A 17,411-nucleotide genomic window follows, 5' to 3' on the forward strand; every position below is an offset into this window, starting at 1 on the left:
AAGGTTTTCTCTAATTTATGTTAACTGTTTCACTTACTGCCTTCATACACAACCTTTTGTCAATTTTATAATGTGTACATTCGTTCCTTAATCTGTCTGCTGGCTTGCAGAATGGAACAATATTAGCATGCAGTTTTACTGAGCATGAAGCAAATCTTTTCACTTACAGCTATTGAACAGATTTGAGTTTGCCCTGTTCGATACTTGACCTATAAAGAAATTTAATTCCAGAAGGTGATTGGTATTTGCACACATTTGGTATTCTTCAAATACCAATTTGTTCATGTTTCAGTCTCTCAGTTAATATTTTCCTTCTGATCCTTATTCTGGACACAAAAGGGTTTTCCATGTGAAACATTTGTTTGTACTTGCTTGGAAATAAATAAGAGAAGTATATTACATATTCTAGAGGCAGTGACAAAGTTCAGCATTTCTGATATCAAAATGAGGTGCAGATACATTTCCACAATTCTTGTGTATGCCAGAATATTTATACACATAGTGATAGAACTGTAGAATCCCTACAGTGCAGAAGAAGGCTGTTTGACCCACCGGGTCTACATTGACTCTCCGAAAGATCATCTTACCCAGGCCCCACCCTATCCCCGTAGCCCTGCACATTTGCCATGGCTATTCCACCTAACCTGCACATCTTGGGACACTAAGGTGCAATTTAACATGGCCAATCCAGCTAACCTGCATGTCTTTGGACTGTGGGAGGAAATCGGAGCACCCAGAGGAAACTATGCAGACAAGTGGAGAATGTACAAATTCCACACAGTCGCCCAAGGCCAGAAGCGAACCTGAGTCCCTGGCGCTGTGGGGCAGCATTGCTAACGTCTGTGCCATCGTGCTGGGTTGATGGTTGACCTGGAAGAAGGAAGTGTGAGTTCATTCCATAACATTTCTCACATCCCAATAAATTACTTTTAAAGTAATCAGCACTTTTGAAGTAATTGAATGAATCCCTGTTTACTGTGGCACATGTGGCAGTCAGTCTGTGAAATGCATCGACCCATTAACAGCCACTGAGCTGAATGACCAGTTTGACAGTTTTGGTTGTGGGAGGGAGAACCGCTTGCTTTAAAACAAAAAACATAACAGGAGAAGTTTAACATAACCCTAATGGAGCAGTCAGTGGAGGAGAAAACTAAAGTACATAAGCAGGCGTGAAACTCGACGCAGACACAAAATAGTTAATATTTTGAATGATTACTACCTCCAAGTATTCACAAGAGAAAAACATGTACCTGTTCAGTCCCTCAATGGAGCTAAACATAATAAAAGCAAGGACTTTGATATTAATGAGTTGGAACTTTTAGATGGACCTAAAGGGCTGAATACCAATAAAGTTCTAGCAATAAATAGTGTTAATTCCAGTATGCTGGGAGATAGGAGAAAAGTTACTGCAGCATTGATTGAGGAAGCCAGTGGAAAATAGTAAGATAGCAGGAAATTGGAAACAGACTAATATATTCAAATTCAAAATGAAAGGGGTATGGATTTTGAAGAAGCAACTCAAATTATAAAATGCATTGGATAAAATATATAATTGGGCAGAACAATGGGTGATAATAGTGCTGAAAATTTAAGATTATTGCTGCTCTCTCTAAAAACTGCATTGAAATAGTTTATCATGCAATAGGTAATGACAGGCTAGCTTTTTCCATGCATTAGCTATGAGTGGATGTAAAATTCTAGAGTCAGTTGTGTTGTGGTGAAAACATTCTAGCGATAACCATAGGGACTGTGGAAATTGCGTATTCGGAACAGTCTATAAAAATAAAGGCTACTCGTTGGCATATGAGGATTTGCAGCATGAATTACAAAGCTAAAATTGAACATGCGAGAGGATATGTGATATGATCACATAAGAGCTACTACTTGGAGTTATACAGCACCATTAACTTAGAAAATACTTTAAGGCACTTCACTGAGCAGTAGTGGAAGTATTATTGCAGAAGTCAAAAAAGATAGCTTTTTAAGTGGTCTTTAAAACCTGGGGGGAAGCAGTAAAGCAGACAGATTTAAAGAGATTGTTCTGAAAAGTAAGGCTAAGGTGGCTGAAGAGTTTGCTAACAATATTGAATTGTGGAAGGTTGGGAGCACAATTGGAATTCCCCCTTCCCGCCCTGTAGTCATGTAATCTCCAGAGACAAAAGAAAAGAAAAACGTTCCATGGTGCTTGAGCCAGAGAGAAAAAATCATTTTTTTTCAAAATATTCAATTAGTAAAACACAACTTGCTGTTTATAAAGCCATATTACTTGTCCCTTATGAATGATATTACAGACTTGAGGAATTTATTTGCAACATAAAGGGCCTACAATTTTCTGGCAGATTTCTTTTCCCGCCCTTTATTGAATAAGGGTGAAATGTGCGCTGAAGATTATTGGAACATTGTGTAACTGCTATGTCTCTCCCACCATTTATTTGTGATCTGAGATGCCTACCATCTGAGCCAGTGGCATGTCACATTTTAGGCCCATTAACCATTTAATCTCCTCTTCAATTACTCTGTATTCCACCAGTTAAACTTTCACTTTTTTGTAAGCAGTGAAGCAAAATGCTAATTAAGCATCTATTCCCCCTCACTCTCTTATGAGTTGACATCCTTTATCTATAAAGTGATTCCTACCTATCTTTAACCACCATTTTGCTCATGCCTGTAAAATTCCATGGTGTTTCCTTTTCTACTGACTGCCACATCCTTCTACCTTTATGCTGTCATTCTTCTATTTGGAGTTCTTAATCTCCCTTACGGCTTTTCTATTATTTTTATATTTTATAGTTTTCCTTTAATATTATTTCCCTTCTGTTGTTCATATCTTTTTACACTTTTTGTTGGGCCGTTGCTATTTATTATGGAATACACTTTTGATCCACAGCAGTAATATATTTAAATTGCACCTGATTCATCACATACTTGGATGCTATACGGTATTCTTTCTCTTTTTGCCTTAATTAATCTTGCACTGAGATTAGGTAAATTCCAGTCTACATTCTTGCACACCAGAATGATGGGGAGTGGGATAGCTTGATCTTGGTTTCAGGCAAATCTCAGCACAACATCGAGGACCGAAGGGCCTGTACTGTGCTGTACTGTTCCATGTTCTATGTTCTGTTACTTTCTGATTACCTACTTGTCCTGCTTGGTTATCTAGGATCAAATCTAATACTGCATCCTCTTGCTGACACTGAAATACACTAATAAGGGAACAGGTTTTGGTGCATTCCAGAAATGTTCTGTCTTTTGACTATAAACGTTTGTTTTATAACAATCTGCCTAAGAATATATGGGTCTGTATTTTGTGTTCAGTGGTGAAGTGGCGGCATTTGCCACTGACCTTGAGGAAAGCTGTCCACAAGGATCTGATTGTCTCTTGTGATGCGAATTCCATATTCCCGACCATTAATTTCAATTTGGTGCCAAGGATAGGAGACCTTATGAGTCCAGTGATATTACTGTATGTCAAATAAAATAGGCTGAGTAGCCAGTCGTATTGAAGATTTCTCTCTGGAAGCAATCCGGCAAGTAAAATGCATTGAATATCTTTCACTTTTTGATCATTTTATCAAATAACAAATAGTGGTCAATATAATTGGCATTAAGGTAGAAACTGAAATATAGGCTTGTAATTTCCTCAGAGTGGCAATCCCCTGGAGATGCTCTGGATGGACCGGGTCATGTGTGTCCGGGGTGTCCCTTGCGAGGCTCGGTCTGGGTATTTAAATGGTTACTCAAGAGTTAGAAGTGATTTTTTTTCCCCTTGACTCAGGAACAGTGATTATAGTTCCAGGTCAGGGTGGTGTTTGGCTTGGATGGGAACTTGCAAGCTTGTGTGTTCCCATGCATCTCCTGCCCTGGTCCTTGGTAATCAAGATTATGGGTTTGGAAGGTGCTATAAAAAGGAGGCTTGACAAGTTGTTGCAGTGCACTTTGTATATGATACAGACTGCTGCCACTTCGGTTGGTGGTGGAGGGATGACGGTCGCTTTGTCCTGGATGGTCTGAAACGTCTCGGTGTTGTTGGAGTTTCACTTATTCAGTGGAGAGTATTCCATCGCACTCCTGACTCGTGCCTTGTAGATTGTTGCCAGGCTTTGGGGAGTCAGGAGGTGAGTTACTCACTCCCGAAATCCAGTCTCTGAACTGCTTTTGTAGCCACTGTATTTATATGGCTGATCCAGTCAAGTAACAGTTCAGTGGTAGCGCGTAGGATTTTAATAGTCAGGATTCAGCGATGGTAACGCCATTGAATTTCAAGGGAGATTGTTAGGTTCTCTCTTGTTGGCAATCAATTAGTTATTGTCTGGCACTTGTGTAGCGTGAATATTACGTGCCACTTATCAACCCAAGCCTAAATGTTGTCCAGGTTTTGCCACATATGGGCATAGACTACTTTGGTAGCTGAGGACTCAAATACTACTGAACGTTATTCAAACATGAGAGAAGATCATTGTTGCAACTGAATTGATTGAGCCTAGGCCATTACCCTGAGGAAATTGTGCAGCGACATTCTGGAATGGAGACGATAGTCATTGATTTTTAGCTAAAAACACGATGACACTGCGTTTAACACTGCTGCCTCACATTTCCAGGAATCCGGGTTCAATTCTGGCCTTGGGTGACTGGTCTGTGTGGCATTTACATTTTCTCCCCGAGTCTGCATGGGTTTCCACCGGGTGCTCTGGTTTCCTCCCATGGTCCAAAGATGTGCGGGTTATATTGATTGCTGTGCTAAATTGCCTCTTAGTGTCGCAAGATGTGTAGGTTAAATGGATTAGCCATGGGAAATATGTGGGGTTACAGGGATAGGGCAGGAAAGAGGGACTGGATAAGATACTGGGTCAGAGTTGGTGCATACCCGATGAACCGAATGGCCTCTTCGGCACTGTAGGGATTCAATGAGGAGGCTGGAGTTGTTTTCCTTACGCCAGAGAAGGCTGATTGAGATGTACAAAGTCATGAGGGATATAGATATGGTAGAAAGAAAGGAACTTTTCCCCTCAGTAGATAACCAGGGGGCGTAGATTTAGGGTAAGGGGCAAGAGATTTCGAGGGAATTTGAAGAAAATCTTTTTCACCCAGTGTGTGGTGGGAATCTAGAATCTTTTGCCTGAAAGAGTGGTAGCGGCAGGAACTCTCACCACATTTAAAAAAGCATTTAGATGAGTACTTAATGCCAGAACAAACAAGAAAATGGACCAAGTGTTGGAAAATTGAATTAAAATAGTTAGGTGCTTGATAGCCGACGCAGACAAATTAGGCCGAAAGGCCTCTTTCTGTGCTGTAAAACTATGACTCCATGATTTGTGGAAAAGGTAAAATCAGTGGTAACAGCTTCTGGATTTCCTGGTTTAGCTGCAAAGGTGCAGACACCAGAAGTTATTGTCAGTTTCATTGAGCAAATGCATGGCCGCTGTCAGTTTTGCCATCAACACAACTGCACAATCTGGGCAATGGAGTTCCCATAATTGGAACAACTGTTGTTGCATACCTTGTCCTGAATTTCTTTTACACTAATTGGTTGAGAATGTAGTGCCAATATTATTATTTCCAAACTCAACCCAGACAGATTCTGCCTACAATTGCTCAATTGTAGTCATACTCTTTGTGCAAGGTCCCCTTGTTTCTCCTCTTTTTCTTGAAAATGGTATTGATGGAAGTATTTAGTCCATAGCCAAATTTTGAACAAGAACACAGGGTCATTATAATTAGTGACCCCAGCTCCCAAATTATTTTGTAATCCTTTGTATAGTCAAATGTATTCTTCCTTTCTTTACTATCTTTTCCTAAAAGTATATATCTGCATCCCTCTCTTGAATGAATTATTGTGGATGGCTTTGTTCTTGCTAAACTTTCTCTTTGTTCTTTCCAATTTCCAACTGATTTGCTCTTTCTCTGCCTTACTGGTTTTCTCACTTTGTTGGGATATTGGTACCAGTTTAATTTAAGATTATACCATCCGATTAAACATTCTGTCATTAGTTCCTCACCAGAGAGCTCACATTAAACCCTCCCATGCTTTCCAAAGGTGAAAGAATCAGAGCATGAAGCAACTATAGTGCAACTGATCTAAAGAGTGAGTTTGGTTTGGGCATGAGCTCAGTGGTGAACAGGAGCTTGGTTGCTGCACCAGACCAGGATCAAACACCAGGCAATTCAGCCTGATTCTTTCAATCCATTTTGGATTTGGTAGTGGTGCTGGGATTATGAATGTTATATATCTGTTCAGAAAAGGAGAGAGATAAATATTGAGGGAGCTGGGGGTAGATACTCTAGCCGTCCCACAGCGTGTTTTTCATGGTGGAAGGCAGAGTGGCATTCGCTGGCGGCAGAATCATCTGGTCCTGCTGCTGTCGATGGGATTTTTCAGTGACTGTGCATAATTTCACATCTTGTTAACAAAATTGAAGTCGGAGAGGACATTGGCTAAGAGACCAAAAGCTGAGAGTAGTGGTGAATGTTTGTTTATGAAACTGGAGGGAAGTGTACCATGCAGTTCACCAGGAGCTGGTATTGGGACCACTGCTCTTTCTGATGTATCAATGACCTGGATATTAGAACATTACCTGACCCCCAACCTCTGGAATTCCCTCCGCACACCTCTCTATTCTTACCTCGCTTTCCTCCTTGAAGACATGGTGCAAGGGAGTGGTTTCGATTCCGGCCTTGGGTGACTGCCTGTGTGGAGTCTGCACGTTCTCCTCAGGTGCTCCGATTTCCTCCCATAGTCCGAAGTTGTGCAGGTTAGGGGGATTGGCCATGGTAAATTGCCCCTTAGTGTTCCAAGATGTGTTGCATAATCTGAAGATAGCAAAAAATGTTGAAATGTCATAAAAACGTAGGAGGGAAGTAGTAGACTTCCGAAGGATATATATGTGAAATGGACACTTACATGACAGATGAAATTCAATGCCAGGAGTGTGAACTTTTCATATTTGTTCTCCCAAAATGCGAGAGGCGATATAAATCAAAGATGATGTCGGAGCAGAGACACCTGGGAGTTCACATAAGCAAAACTTTGAACGTGGTAGGACAAACAGATGCAGCTGCATTCAAAAAGGTGGCAGTGTTTAGCACTGCTACCTCATGGTGCAAGGGAGTGGTTTCGATTCCGGCCTTGGGTGACTGTCTGTGTGGAGTCTGCACGATCTCCTCGGGTGCTCCGATTTCCTCCCCTAGTCCAAAGATGTGCAGGTTAGGGGGATTGGCCATGGTACATGCGTGACGTTATGGGGATAGGGTGGGAGAGAAGGTGTAGACCTGGGTGGGATACTCTTTCAGAGAGTCAGTGCAGATTCAATGGGCCAAATGGCCTCCTTCTGCACTATACTGATTCTATGATAGAGTCCTTGGCTTTATAAACAAGAGAATGGGCTATGAAAACAAGGAACTTATTGGAAACCTTGATAAATTATTGGTTAATCCTCCGCTCTCCAGTTTTGGTACCAAACTGTAGGATGTTGAAACCTTGGGGAGGCTGCAAATAAGGGATTTCAGTTATCTGGTGAAACTATTGAAACTTAAGCTTCTGAGCTCCAAGATAAATTAAGGGGAGGTTTGATTGCTATGTTCAAAATTGTGGAGTTTTGATAGAGTAGACGTTGAGAAACTTTCCATTAGAAGCAAGATTGGTAACCAGAGAATGTAGATTTAAGATACTCGGCAAAAATCCAGGGGCAAGGGGGATATAATGAGGAAGATTGTTTTTATGAGTTATGATCTGAAAGGCACTATGTGAATTCATGTTTGAAGCAGATTCAACAGTAATTTTCCAGATGACCAGAAATTTGGTCAAAGAAGTATGTTTTTAGAAATGTCTTTAAGGAGGAAAGCGAGGTAAGAATAGAGAGGTGTGCGGAGGGAATTCCAGAGGTTGGGGTTCAGGTACTGCAGGCACAGCCGACACTGATAGAGCAGTCACAATTGCGACTTGGAAAAGGAGAAATTTTCATAACTGTGGGGATAGAATAGGATGAGATGGATAACTCTTTCAAACAGTTAGCACAGGTTATAGGCCAAGCGGCCTTCTTCTGGCACTATGATTCTATGATAGCAAGATAGCTGACAAAAAAAAGAACATGCATGGTTTTCATGACCTCTGGCTGGGCTAAGGAGCTTCACTGTTGACAAAGTACTTTATAAGTAAGTTTATTTTGTAATGCACAAGCTTAGGTGCCACAGACAGCAATGATATGCAACAACAGCATCGAGTTTATTGGTGTCAATTGTGGGTCAGAACATTGGAAGAGCTCCTCTTTTGAATAATACTCTGTTGCTTGCACTCACCTTAGAGGGCAGGTTGCCTCAGTTTAATGTCTCATTCAAAAAATAACACTCCTGAGAGGGCAGTATGTCTCCAGTATTGCCTTTTAACATCAGGTTGGATCACATGCTCAAGTCTCTACTGGGACTTGAATCCATGGCCTTCTGACTCCGTGATGAGAGTGATATTATCATTGCTGAGCCTGAATCAAGAGAGGAGTGATGCAACATGTATTTTTAAGGGCACAAATTGCAGTTCCTACTCCATTTGGGGGAAATCACTCCGTGAATGTTACAAGTTTACAGTAATGTGAAAAAGTTAAAAATTGCTGCACAGATGTGCTTTATTAAAATCTCACAGCATCCTGGGATGCCTGATTTTGCTAAATTGTTTTAGTTACAAATGCAACGTCATTCTTTAACAATTACAATTAAGAAGCCGTGTAATATCCAACAAATTTGTTACCCTGGCTGATCAAAATGTTTAATAATAGTAAGCTATCCGGTTAACCATGTGCTTTTTGGGTTTCCTGACTTGTAGGACTCTGTTTCATATAAACTTCCTGTCGCCACTAATTATAGTACTCCTCTGGGTGAAGCCCATCACAAAGGACTATATCATGAATCCGTCACTTGGTAAAGAAAGTATTCCTTTGTAAGTATATCTGTTTGATGAAGAACCTACTTGCATAACAAATTCCATTCAGTTCGCTTTAGAATGTAACCTTCTGAAATTTGCCCCAGTTTGGCTCATGGGTTGGGTGGGACAGTTTTCATTACTAGTTCATATTTGTTGAGCTTTTCTGTTCAATGGAAACCGAAAGAATTTTAACTTCCAACATTTAAATCAGAACGATGCAAATCTCTTCATCTGCAGCTCTGACATGATTCAGTATTCAGATGTATGAGCATTTATGCAAAGAGGTCAGGATGGTTAACTATGTGCTGATTATGCTGAGAATTTCAGAGTAAATTATTTGTAAGTTGCAAGCACAGTGTAAACTCAGCTGAAGATTTATTTAATTTCCTCCCACTTAAACAGGGAGGCAGTGAATCCAGCCTCAATGAGTTATTGTAATTTATTGGTTACAGTAGAGAAAAAGACTCCCACATTATTTTACAAACATTTCTCATTTTAATATTTATTGACCTAATGTTAGATTTTAAATATAGCTGAAAAGTTTGTACTGATACCAATTTAGCTTCGCATGCAAGCAAAGTAATTAGTTTTATCGATATACAATGCAGTTGAAACTTTAACCAACGTGGATAATAGTTTGGGATAGGTAAGATAGAATGGTGTGGCAGGTTTGGAAATTACAGATGTGTCGAATTAGTTCTTCATGTCAATCTTCATGAGTAACAATTTGTAAATCTAGTTAAAACACATTTTTGAATCTTCAAGAGATCGAGGTCATTATACATTTATTTGATAAAAACTTGGAGCACCAGTTTTAAATGGTTGCTCGAACCGTTCAGGCCCAAGCAGTCCGATAGATCCAGCTGCAGAGATTTCTAAATGACAGAGTACTTATTAGAAATTGACTTAATCAAAACATTTAACTCTTGTTAATAGATTTATTTAAAAGAGAGACAAATAACTGCTCAAGAATTGAAATGTCTGGGTTTAAGTAAAGGCAGATAATGAGATATTTCTTATACAATCTTCAGAAAACTACATAGGAATGCTTTATGTTAAAACTAACAGTGTGGTTTGATCTATTCCGAAAAACTGCGGTTCTGAATTTTTAAAAGTCTTTTATTTCAATAATATTATTAAACTATTTGCAGAATGTCGGAGACTACATACGACTCTTTGCGACTTTGGGTTATTATCCTGCTTTGTGTTCTCCGACTGGCCTTAATTCGCCAACATCTACAAGCATACCTAAATTTGGCACAGAAGGGTATTGAACAGATGAAGAAGGAGGCAGGGCGAATCAGTACAAAGGATCTGCAAAAAATGGTAAGAGCTTGAGGCCAGAAATGTGGAATGCATAAATACCAAAAATCTTAATGGGAATGAATAGCTAGAAGTTGCAGAAAAGAATAGGGTGAAACAAAAAAAAAGAATCTGATGCTATTTGAGAATTGTGATGCACCAGAGAGAGAATCCTGGATGTGACATTTGAGAATAACTCAACATTGTAGTAGTGTTGAACTTATGGAGGCCAAAATGTGGATGTTTCTATTACATAATTGATTTGAAAATGTGCATGTACAATTACAAATGTTCTGGGGCTGGGCCCGGATAAGAGAATAAGACATTCTAGTGACGGCTTACATAATGATTGCTGCAGTTTTATTTTTTATGCGTATTCTTAGAGTTGTAGAGCAATACAGCATGGAAACAGGCCCTTCGGCCCAACCAGTACATGCCGACCATGGTGCCCTCCCAGCTAGTCCCAATTGCCCACGTTTGGCCCAAATCCATGCCCATCCATATACTTACCCAAATTATTTTTAAGTGCTGCTATTTAAGCTGCCTCAACCACTTTCTCTGGCAGCTCATTCCACATATGCACCACCCTCTGTGAAGAAGCTTCCCCTTATTTCCATTTTAAATCTTTCCCCTCTCACATTAAACCTATGCCCTCTAGTTTTCAGTTCTTCTTCCCTAGGAAAAAGATTGTGTTCATCCTATCTATGTCCCTCATGATTTTATACACCTCAATAAGGTCACTCCTCATTTTCCTACGTTCTAAAGAATAAAGTGGACATACCTGCCCTGTGGACAGACTTTTGTGTGTGTTTGGGGGGGGGGGGGGGGGGGGGGGGTGGTCAGAAGATGAGTTACAGGATTCCTAGCTTCTCCCCGACTCTTGTAGCCACAGTATTTAAATGGCTTGCCCACTTCAGTTTCTGTCAATGACAGAATATTGATAGTGGGAGATTGTGGATTCTTGGCTGATGCCTGGCCCAAAAGAGAATGCAGTCACAAGAGCACTTAGAATTTCAGACAAGTTTTCAAGCATGTAATTGTAATAACTTTGCACCATTAGGTGCCACACTGAATCCTGAATAGTTAGTTGGGCACAATATTGGAAAACTGGGTTAAGACTGGTGTTTTAATGTTCTGAACTTGTTGTGAATTTTGAGAAGTTGGGCAACAGCTTGGATGCATTGTATGATGCAGATATTTAAAATAAGTGGCTATGAAATTGTGCGCAGTATGGTGCTTGTAATTTTATCAGGAAATAAATAAAGACTTGCATTTAAGTTGTCTTTCAGAACCTCAGGATGCCCCTGAATACATCACAGCCAATTAAGTAATTTTGAAGTGTGGTCACTGTTCTAATGCAGGAAACTCAGCCAATGTGTATTCATCAAGCAACCTCAAACAGCAATGCGATGATCTTGAGATCATCTGTAGTTTTGTAATATTGATTGAGGGATAAATGTTGAGGGATATTGCAGATAATTCTCTGCTTTTCTGCAAAGTAACATCATGGGATCTTTTGCACCCATATGAGAAACTACATGATGCCTTGCTTCACCGTCTTATCTGAAAGTAAGAGGCTTTTGTGAAATATGTAAATTGCAATATAACTAATAACATTTTTTAGTAAAACATGTCCTGGCTGCTTAATTTCACTTTAACCTCTGACCCTGAACTCACCTGAGGAAGGAGCAGCGCTCCGAAAGCTCGTGATACCAAATAAACCCATTGGACTTTAACCTGGTGTTGTGAGACTTCTTATTGTGCCCACCTCACTCCAATGCCGACATCTTTACATCATCACTTTAACTCATTTGCCAGGAATAGAACTTGGGAAACTTGTCTCAGAAACGTATTTTTTGTTTTTAAACCAGTAGCCTATTGAAACAGATAGAGTAACTCCATTTTCTCTCTGCCTGAAGGTTGCCCAAGTTTTCTACTACCTTTGTGTGATTGCACTTCAGTATGTGACACCTATGATTATGCTTCTTCATACGGCATTGCTTTTAAAAACCCTCGGTGAGTGCAAATTATTTGCTCATTTTCTGCACAACTTGTGCTTTTCCTGCATTAATCTGTGTAAAATACTGTTGAGTTACAGTTCCCACAAAATTTTTTCCTTTGATGTTTTAGTGGGTAAAAACAGCACCTGGTTTCATTCTTTAGCCAAAACAGACCAGGCTGTTCCAGGTTTGATTCCTAATTTCAGCCAGTGGTTAGTGGACTGTAGTTGGCTTCAGTACCACGCAAAAGGAACAACTCAAAGCATTTATGCTTTCGTTCTAAGCCTAGTGATCCTTGTTGGAAAACATGTGTGCATGGCATTCTAGTTTTGTTTTGAGCTTGCCCATGATGCCTCCATGATAAGGAGCCTACCAACACTCCATCATATTGGCTTAAACATCAAGGATTGCCATTCGGGCAGGTTGCTTAAAGGGCTGCCAGTATCCATACCATGGTAGTCCATTAAATTGGCACCTTCCAAGATAAATGAAAATTGGGGAACAGAGGGAGGGGAGGAGAAGAAAGAATCAGTCTGTGCCTGCCTGAACATTTCTGTTATTCCGTCCAGTTTAAACATGTTTTAATTGAGGCAGTCATGAAAAGTCACATGCAAAGTAGTTACTACTTTTTTAATGAGCAATATTAAAAAAATTAACTCAAGTAAAACTTAATATTGGGCAAGACTTTTTAAGAACATTTGCTCCATTGCTACTGAGAATTGAGAGTGCCCTCTGTTGGCGGGTTTCATGCCCACTTTCTTGTGACTGCAGTAATTCTTGTTCTTAAATTTGATTTTTAGTTATTTTGCTCCCTTTCTGTGTGACATTTGATTCAGTGAAATGCAAGTAACGCAATTCAAATCCTGAGACTGATCGTAAAACAAACTTCTCGTACAAGTTTTTTGCGTATTTTATTAATCTCAGTTCCAGGAGCTAGTAGAATTTTGTGACTTCTGTTTTTTCTGAGAAAATGTTAGGATAATTTGTGTATTCCCAAGTTCATTTTACAATTTAAAGAAAGAAGACCAATGCAAAGGTTTTATTTTTGTAAGGAAAGGGAAAAATAAACCAGCATGAAGGAAATGTAAAGGCTTCAGTGTACAGGAAAAGGGAGCAGTGGCCATTGTGCATGGAAAGGGAGCTGGCTAGTGGTAACAGCACATGGCAAGGAGACAGCGGCAACAGCTCAGAGGGCACTCGTGGCAACAGCACATGGAGGGAGGGCATTGTCAGCAGCAACAGTGGAGAGAGGGGACAATGGCAACGGTTCAGGGAAGGGGCCAGCAGCTACAGGGCACAGCAGGAGAGGGATGCAGCATGAAAGATCGTCGAGAGAGGTGAGAGAACAATAGCAACAATGCATGAAACAGTGGGAGCATCAGGGGTGGGGTAGTACTGGCCTTGGGGCAGAAGGAGGCTGTGGTCACTTGGAGAGGGTTGTAGTTTTTAGTTGAAATGAAGACTCACCTTTGAGAATAGGTTAGATGGACGATTGCAGAAAAAGAGACTAAAGTAATATGGAAAAAAGTGGGCTTGTCCAAAGATGTGCAGGCAAGTTGGATTGGCTATGATGAATTGTCCTTTAGTGTCCCAAGATGTGTAGGTTAGGGGGATTAACAGGGTAAATGATTGGGGTTACAGGGATAGGGTGGGGGTGGACCTGGGTAAGGTGCTCTGTCGGAGAGTCGGTGCAGACTTGATGGGCCAGAAGGCGGCCTCCTGTGGGGATTCCTGATTTGAACTGCTGCTTGCGTGTCGTATTGATTTGGGCTAAATGTCTCCATGTTGTAATTCCTATTTGATCCTCTATATGTTTTGAACTCAAACATATCAGTGGTTGATTGTTGGAGCATTCGATGACAATGAGTGGTGGAATCCATGTGGATGTGATCTGAAATGTTAGCAAAATGTGGTATCTCTCAAAACAAGTGCTTTTTGTGTAAAGGCGCATGCATCATGCATGTGCTACTTGTAATCATGGCATGTAATCAAAGCATGATTTTGCAAGGACTGGAAGGTTTTACTATGTAGCGCTTTTCAATAAAATGGTGGCATTGTTGAATCTTAAGCCCATTTGTCACTCAAATCCATTTGTCGGAATTCATTGTTTTAATCCATGGTGAATTGACTGAGAAATGTTCTATTTTGGAGTGGGGAAGTTGGAGAAAGAAAACCTTTTTGTATTCCAGGTATTGGAATATCTGCACCGTGAATTTGTTTTGCATTGATGGGGTAACACTCCTTCCTTCCTTTTGCTGAAATGTCCTTTCTCACAGGTATAGTAAAGATGTAAAAATCAAGCTTAAGTAACTGATTAACAAACTGGTGTTTCATTTATCCTTCTTGAAATAGGTAACCATTCCTGGGGTGTCCTCTCCGAATCTTCCTATGTGTCTCCTACGGAGATTGCTGAAACCTCCAATTCTGACAACTCAGCTACCCTTGGAGCTAATGAAAACAAGAAGCTAACAGTTACACAAATAACTATCGCACTGGGTGGTCTGCAGAACGTTTTCACTCCATTACTTTTCCGAGGTCTGCTCTCTTTTCTAATCTGGTGGATTGCAGCTTGCCTGTTTTCCACAAGTCTCTTTGGTCTTTTCTATCATCAGTACCTGACAGTCGCATAAGTGACTAGCATAATAAAAGCTGGACTTCAAAATGCTCTTCTAGATTTGAACCTAAAATCAAAGCCACTTCTTTGGGGTTAGAACAAAAGGCAAACTTTAAACCATTGTGGAAACAGCATATCGCTAGAATACAGAGCACAGATCAACCTGCTCAGTTCAAATGCTTCCTCTGGTTCTCAGGGTGAATAAATGTCTTAACGATTTGAAAACTAAAAGCAGGGATGATGTCATGTTTCTAATACCATAGATAGGTCATTTATCACCGGTCTTTGATGGAACTTTGGGATTACTGGAGGTTATCAACAAAAGATAATTTGCCCTAATTGGTTGGTAAACCAGCAGACCAGAAGTAATGGTATAACCATGAATAGGATTAAACTTTGATAGTCTTAAATCCCCACTTCCACTTATAAATTTGCATTTGCTGTGAAATTACAGCTCATCTGAATTTTAAAATTTAGCAAAGGATGAGAAATGCAGCATAAATCTTTGGAATTAACTTTACAAAATGCCAGTCTGGCTAATGTACAGTTTAATTTGAATATCCCAATTTGTGTTGCACCTCTGTTTTTCCCACCACACAGTAACTGGACCCTGTTTTTTCACTGCAGAGGGATAGTTATTGAGAAAATGGGAAAGGAAACCCTTTCCTTTTGCTTTCTTTTCTTCACTCCCCAGAAGCATATGGGGCCTTATTTTGATCCCACGGGGTTTTTGCATACAACATTGAGGACTGACTTTTAAATAGTTGTAAATTTTGAGCTAATGATGGTAGCAAATCTAGTTGAAGTGACAAAAAATGATATTGACAGATTCTTTAACAGAAACTGAGCCGTAAAATGAGTTGTTTATCCATCTGTTGGGCAATCCAGCATTTTTCACTGTGAAGAAGTCTTTGCAGTGGAATTTAAATGTAACTACTGTATATTACAGTAAAGGTTAAATATTTTAAGGGAACAAATTTATTTGAAGTTGTGGCTGTTGCTATAAGAGCTTGATTTACTGCTTGATGTAAGGCATTAGGTGGGTGATTTTTTTTTTATTTATAAAAAAAATATTGTTTTTGTATTGTCCACAAAGTACTGCAGAACTTGGATAATCTGTCTGTCTGCGTACAGGAAGCATGTGCTTACAAAGTACATCAAATGTGACTGCATTAAGTCAAAAGATTATGGTCCCCAATTCTTATATAACACTCTCAAATCTAATGAATGAATCATCATTTCCTGTTTGTGATTTTTTTTGATGTTGCAGCATCTTAACTTCTCTATAATGTAATCTGCTACTGAATTCTGATTTTCATTTTAGACAGTCACAACATCACAAATGAAATGTTTAATGCACTTCAACACCAGTAATAGAGATTTTAAACAACGCCTTGCAGTTATATAGTATACCAAAACAGCACAAGGACTTTACCAGATGATCGGATGATTTTAAGCCGGAAGTAGGAGGAAAGTCTTTTGAATAATTCCACATGATAAAAGCTAGTATGATTAAAACATTCTCCACTAGCTATTTTAACAGTGAGCAGCTAACATTTCCATTGTGATTTTAGAGATGCTGAATAGTGAAAAGATAAGGCAATAGATACTTTTTAATTTCTTTAAAGCTATTTAAATATTTTTAAATAATCAATAGTCTATAAAAGCTGATGATTGCACTACCTCCCGTTATACTGGATTTCGATATTTGGTACAAGAAAAATTAACATGTTGGAATATGCGCAAGAAAATGTAAAGTGCCAAGCAGCTTTTCCCTTTTTTTGTTGTCATATTTTATTTACCTTGTATATTTATTGCAAAACAACATCTGTTCTTGTGGACCAATTAAAGGCTATGAGTTCAGGAAAAATGTGTAAGTTCACATATTATTTGTAAGCAATTGATAAAAATGCTGCACGTGATTAAGTAGTCCTCAGGCTATAAATTTTAATCCAGTTTGCTAAGGACATGCTAATAAGGAATTCATTTCAAGCTTCTGATAATCCTATTGGATTTTGGTCATTTATAGTACAAATTGTTATAGCATCTTTGAACTATTCTGTTTAAGACAAATCATAATCTGGTCAAAAAGTACAAAATGTAGTTCTATCCATGTTTTTCTGATTTGATACATCATCGACTATCCATTTTAAACTATCCATTTTAAACAATACAAGCAAGTTCAATTTTGCATCTAAATTTATACATATATTTGAAGCACATTTACAGCAGATGCAAATTAAACTTATCAGGTAATAAAATACAGTTTATAGTATGAAGTGCCAAAAACCAAGTATTAAGCTCATCTGCCTGTCTCTCGTGAGACCTGTTTGCTTGTTACACTTTTAATATCTGGTTGTAATAGCTGCTAAGGGAGTGCCAGTTAACTCAGTTAGCTAGACAGCTAGCATGTGGATCAGATAATGCCTACATCACCGGGTTTGATCCCCATTCTGACTGCGGTAGACTTGGCGCCTGCTTCGTCGCTCTATCTGTAGAAACAAATGCGCACCACTTTGCTGTAGTTCCACGAATAATCACCATGGAGCTGCCTTCGGGTAGAGAACTCAAGAAGAAGAAGAGT

At 39.4% G+C, this 17,411-nt stretch overlaps 1 protein-coding gene across 6 annotated transcripts in view; it reads left to right on the forward strand.

The window, feature by feature from the left end:
• Nucleotides 1–16,692, forward strand: part of tmem161b (transmembrane protein 161B) — a 59,978-nt gene extending 43,286 nt beyond the window's left edge. For all 6 annotated transcript variants that reach the window (XM_078214814.1, XM_078214811.1, XM_078214809.1 and 3 more), the window contains 4 exons: nucleotides 8,813–8,926; nucleotides 10,063–10,237; nucleotides 12,133–12,229; nucleotides 14,566–16,692. In XM_078214814.1, the coding sequence (XP_078070940.1) occupies nucleotides 8,813–8,926; nucleotides 10,063–10,237; nucleotides 12,133–12,229; nucleotides 14,566–14,843 (664 nt within the window). In that variant the 3' untranslated portion in view covers nucleotides 14,844–16,692. The remainder of the gene's footprint in view (nucleotides 1–8,812; nucleotides 8,927–10,062; nucleotides 10,238–12,132; nucleotides 12,230–14,565) is intronic.
• Nucleotides 16,693–17,411: the final 719 nt, after the last annotated feature.

This window comes from Mustelus asterias, chromosome 6, assembly GCF_964213995.1.
Source record: "Mustelus asterias chromosome 6, sMusAst1.hap1.1, whole genome shotgun sequence".
NCBI classification, from domain to species: domain Eukaryota; kingdom Metazoa; phylum Chordata; class Chondrichthyes; order Carcharhiniformes; family Triakidae; genus Mustelus; species Mustelus asterias.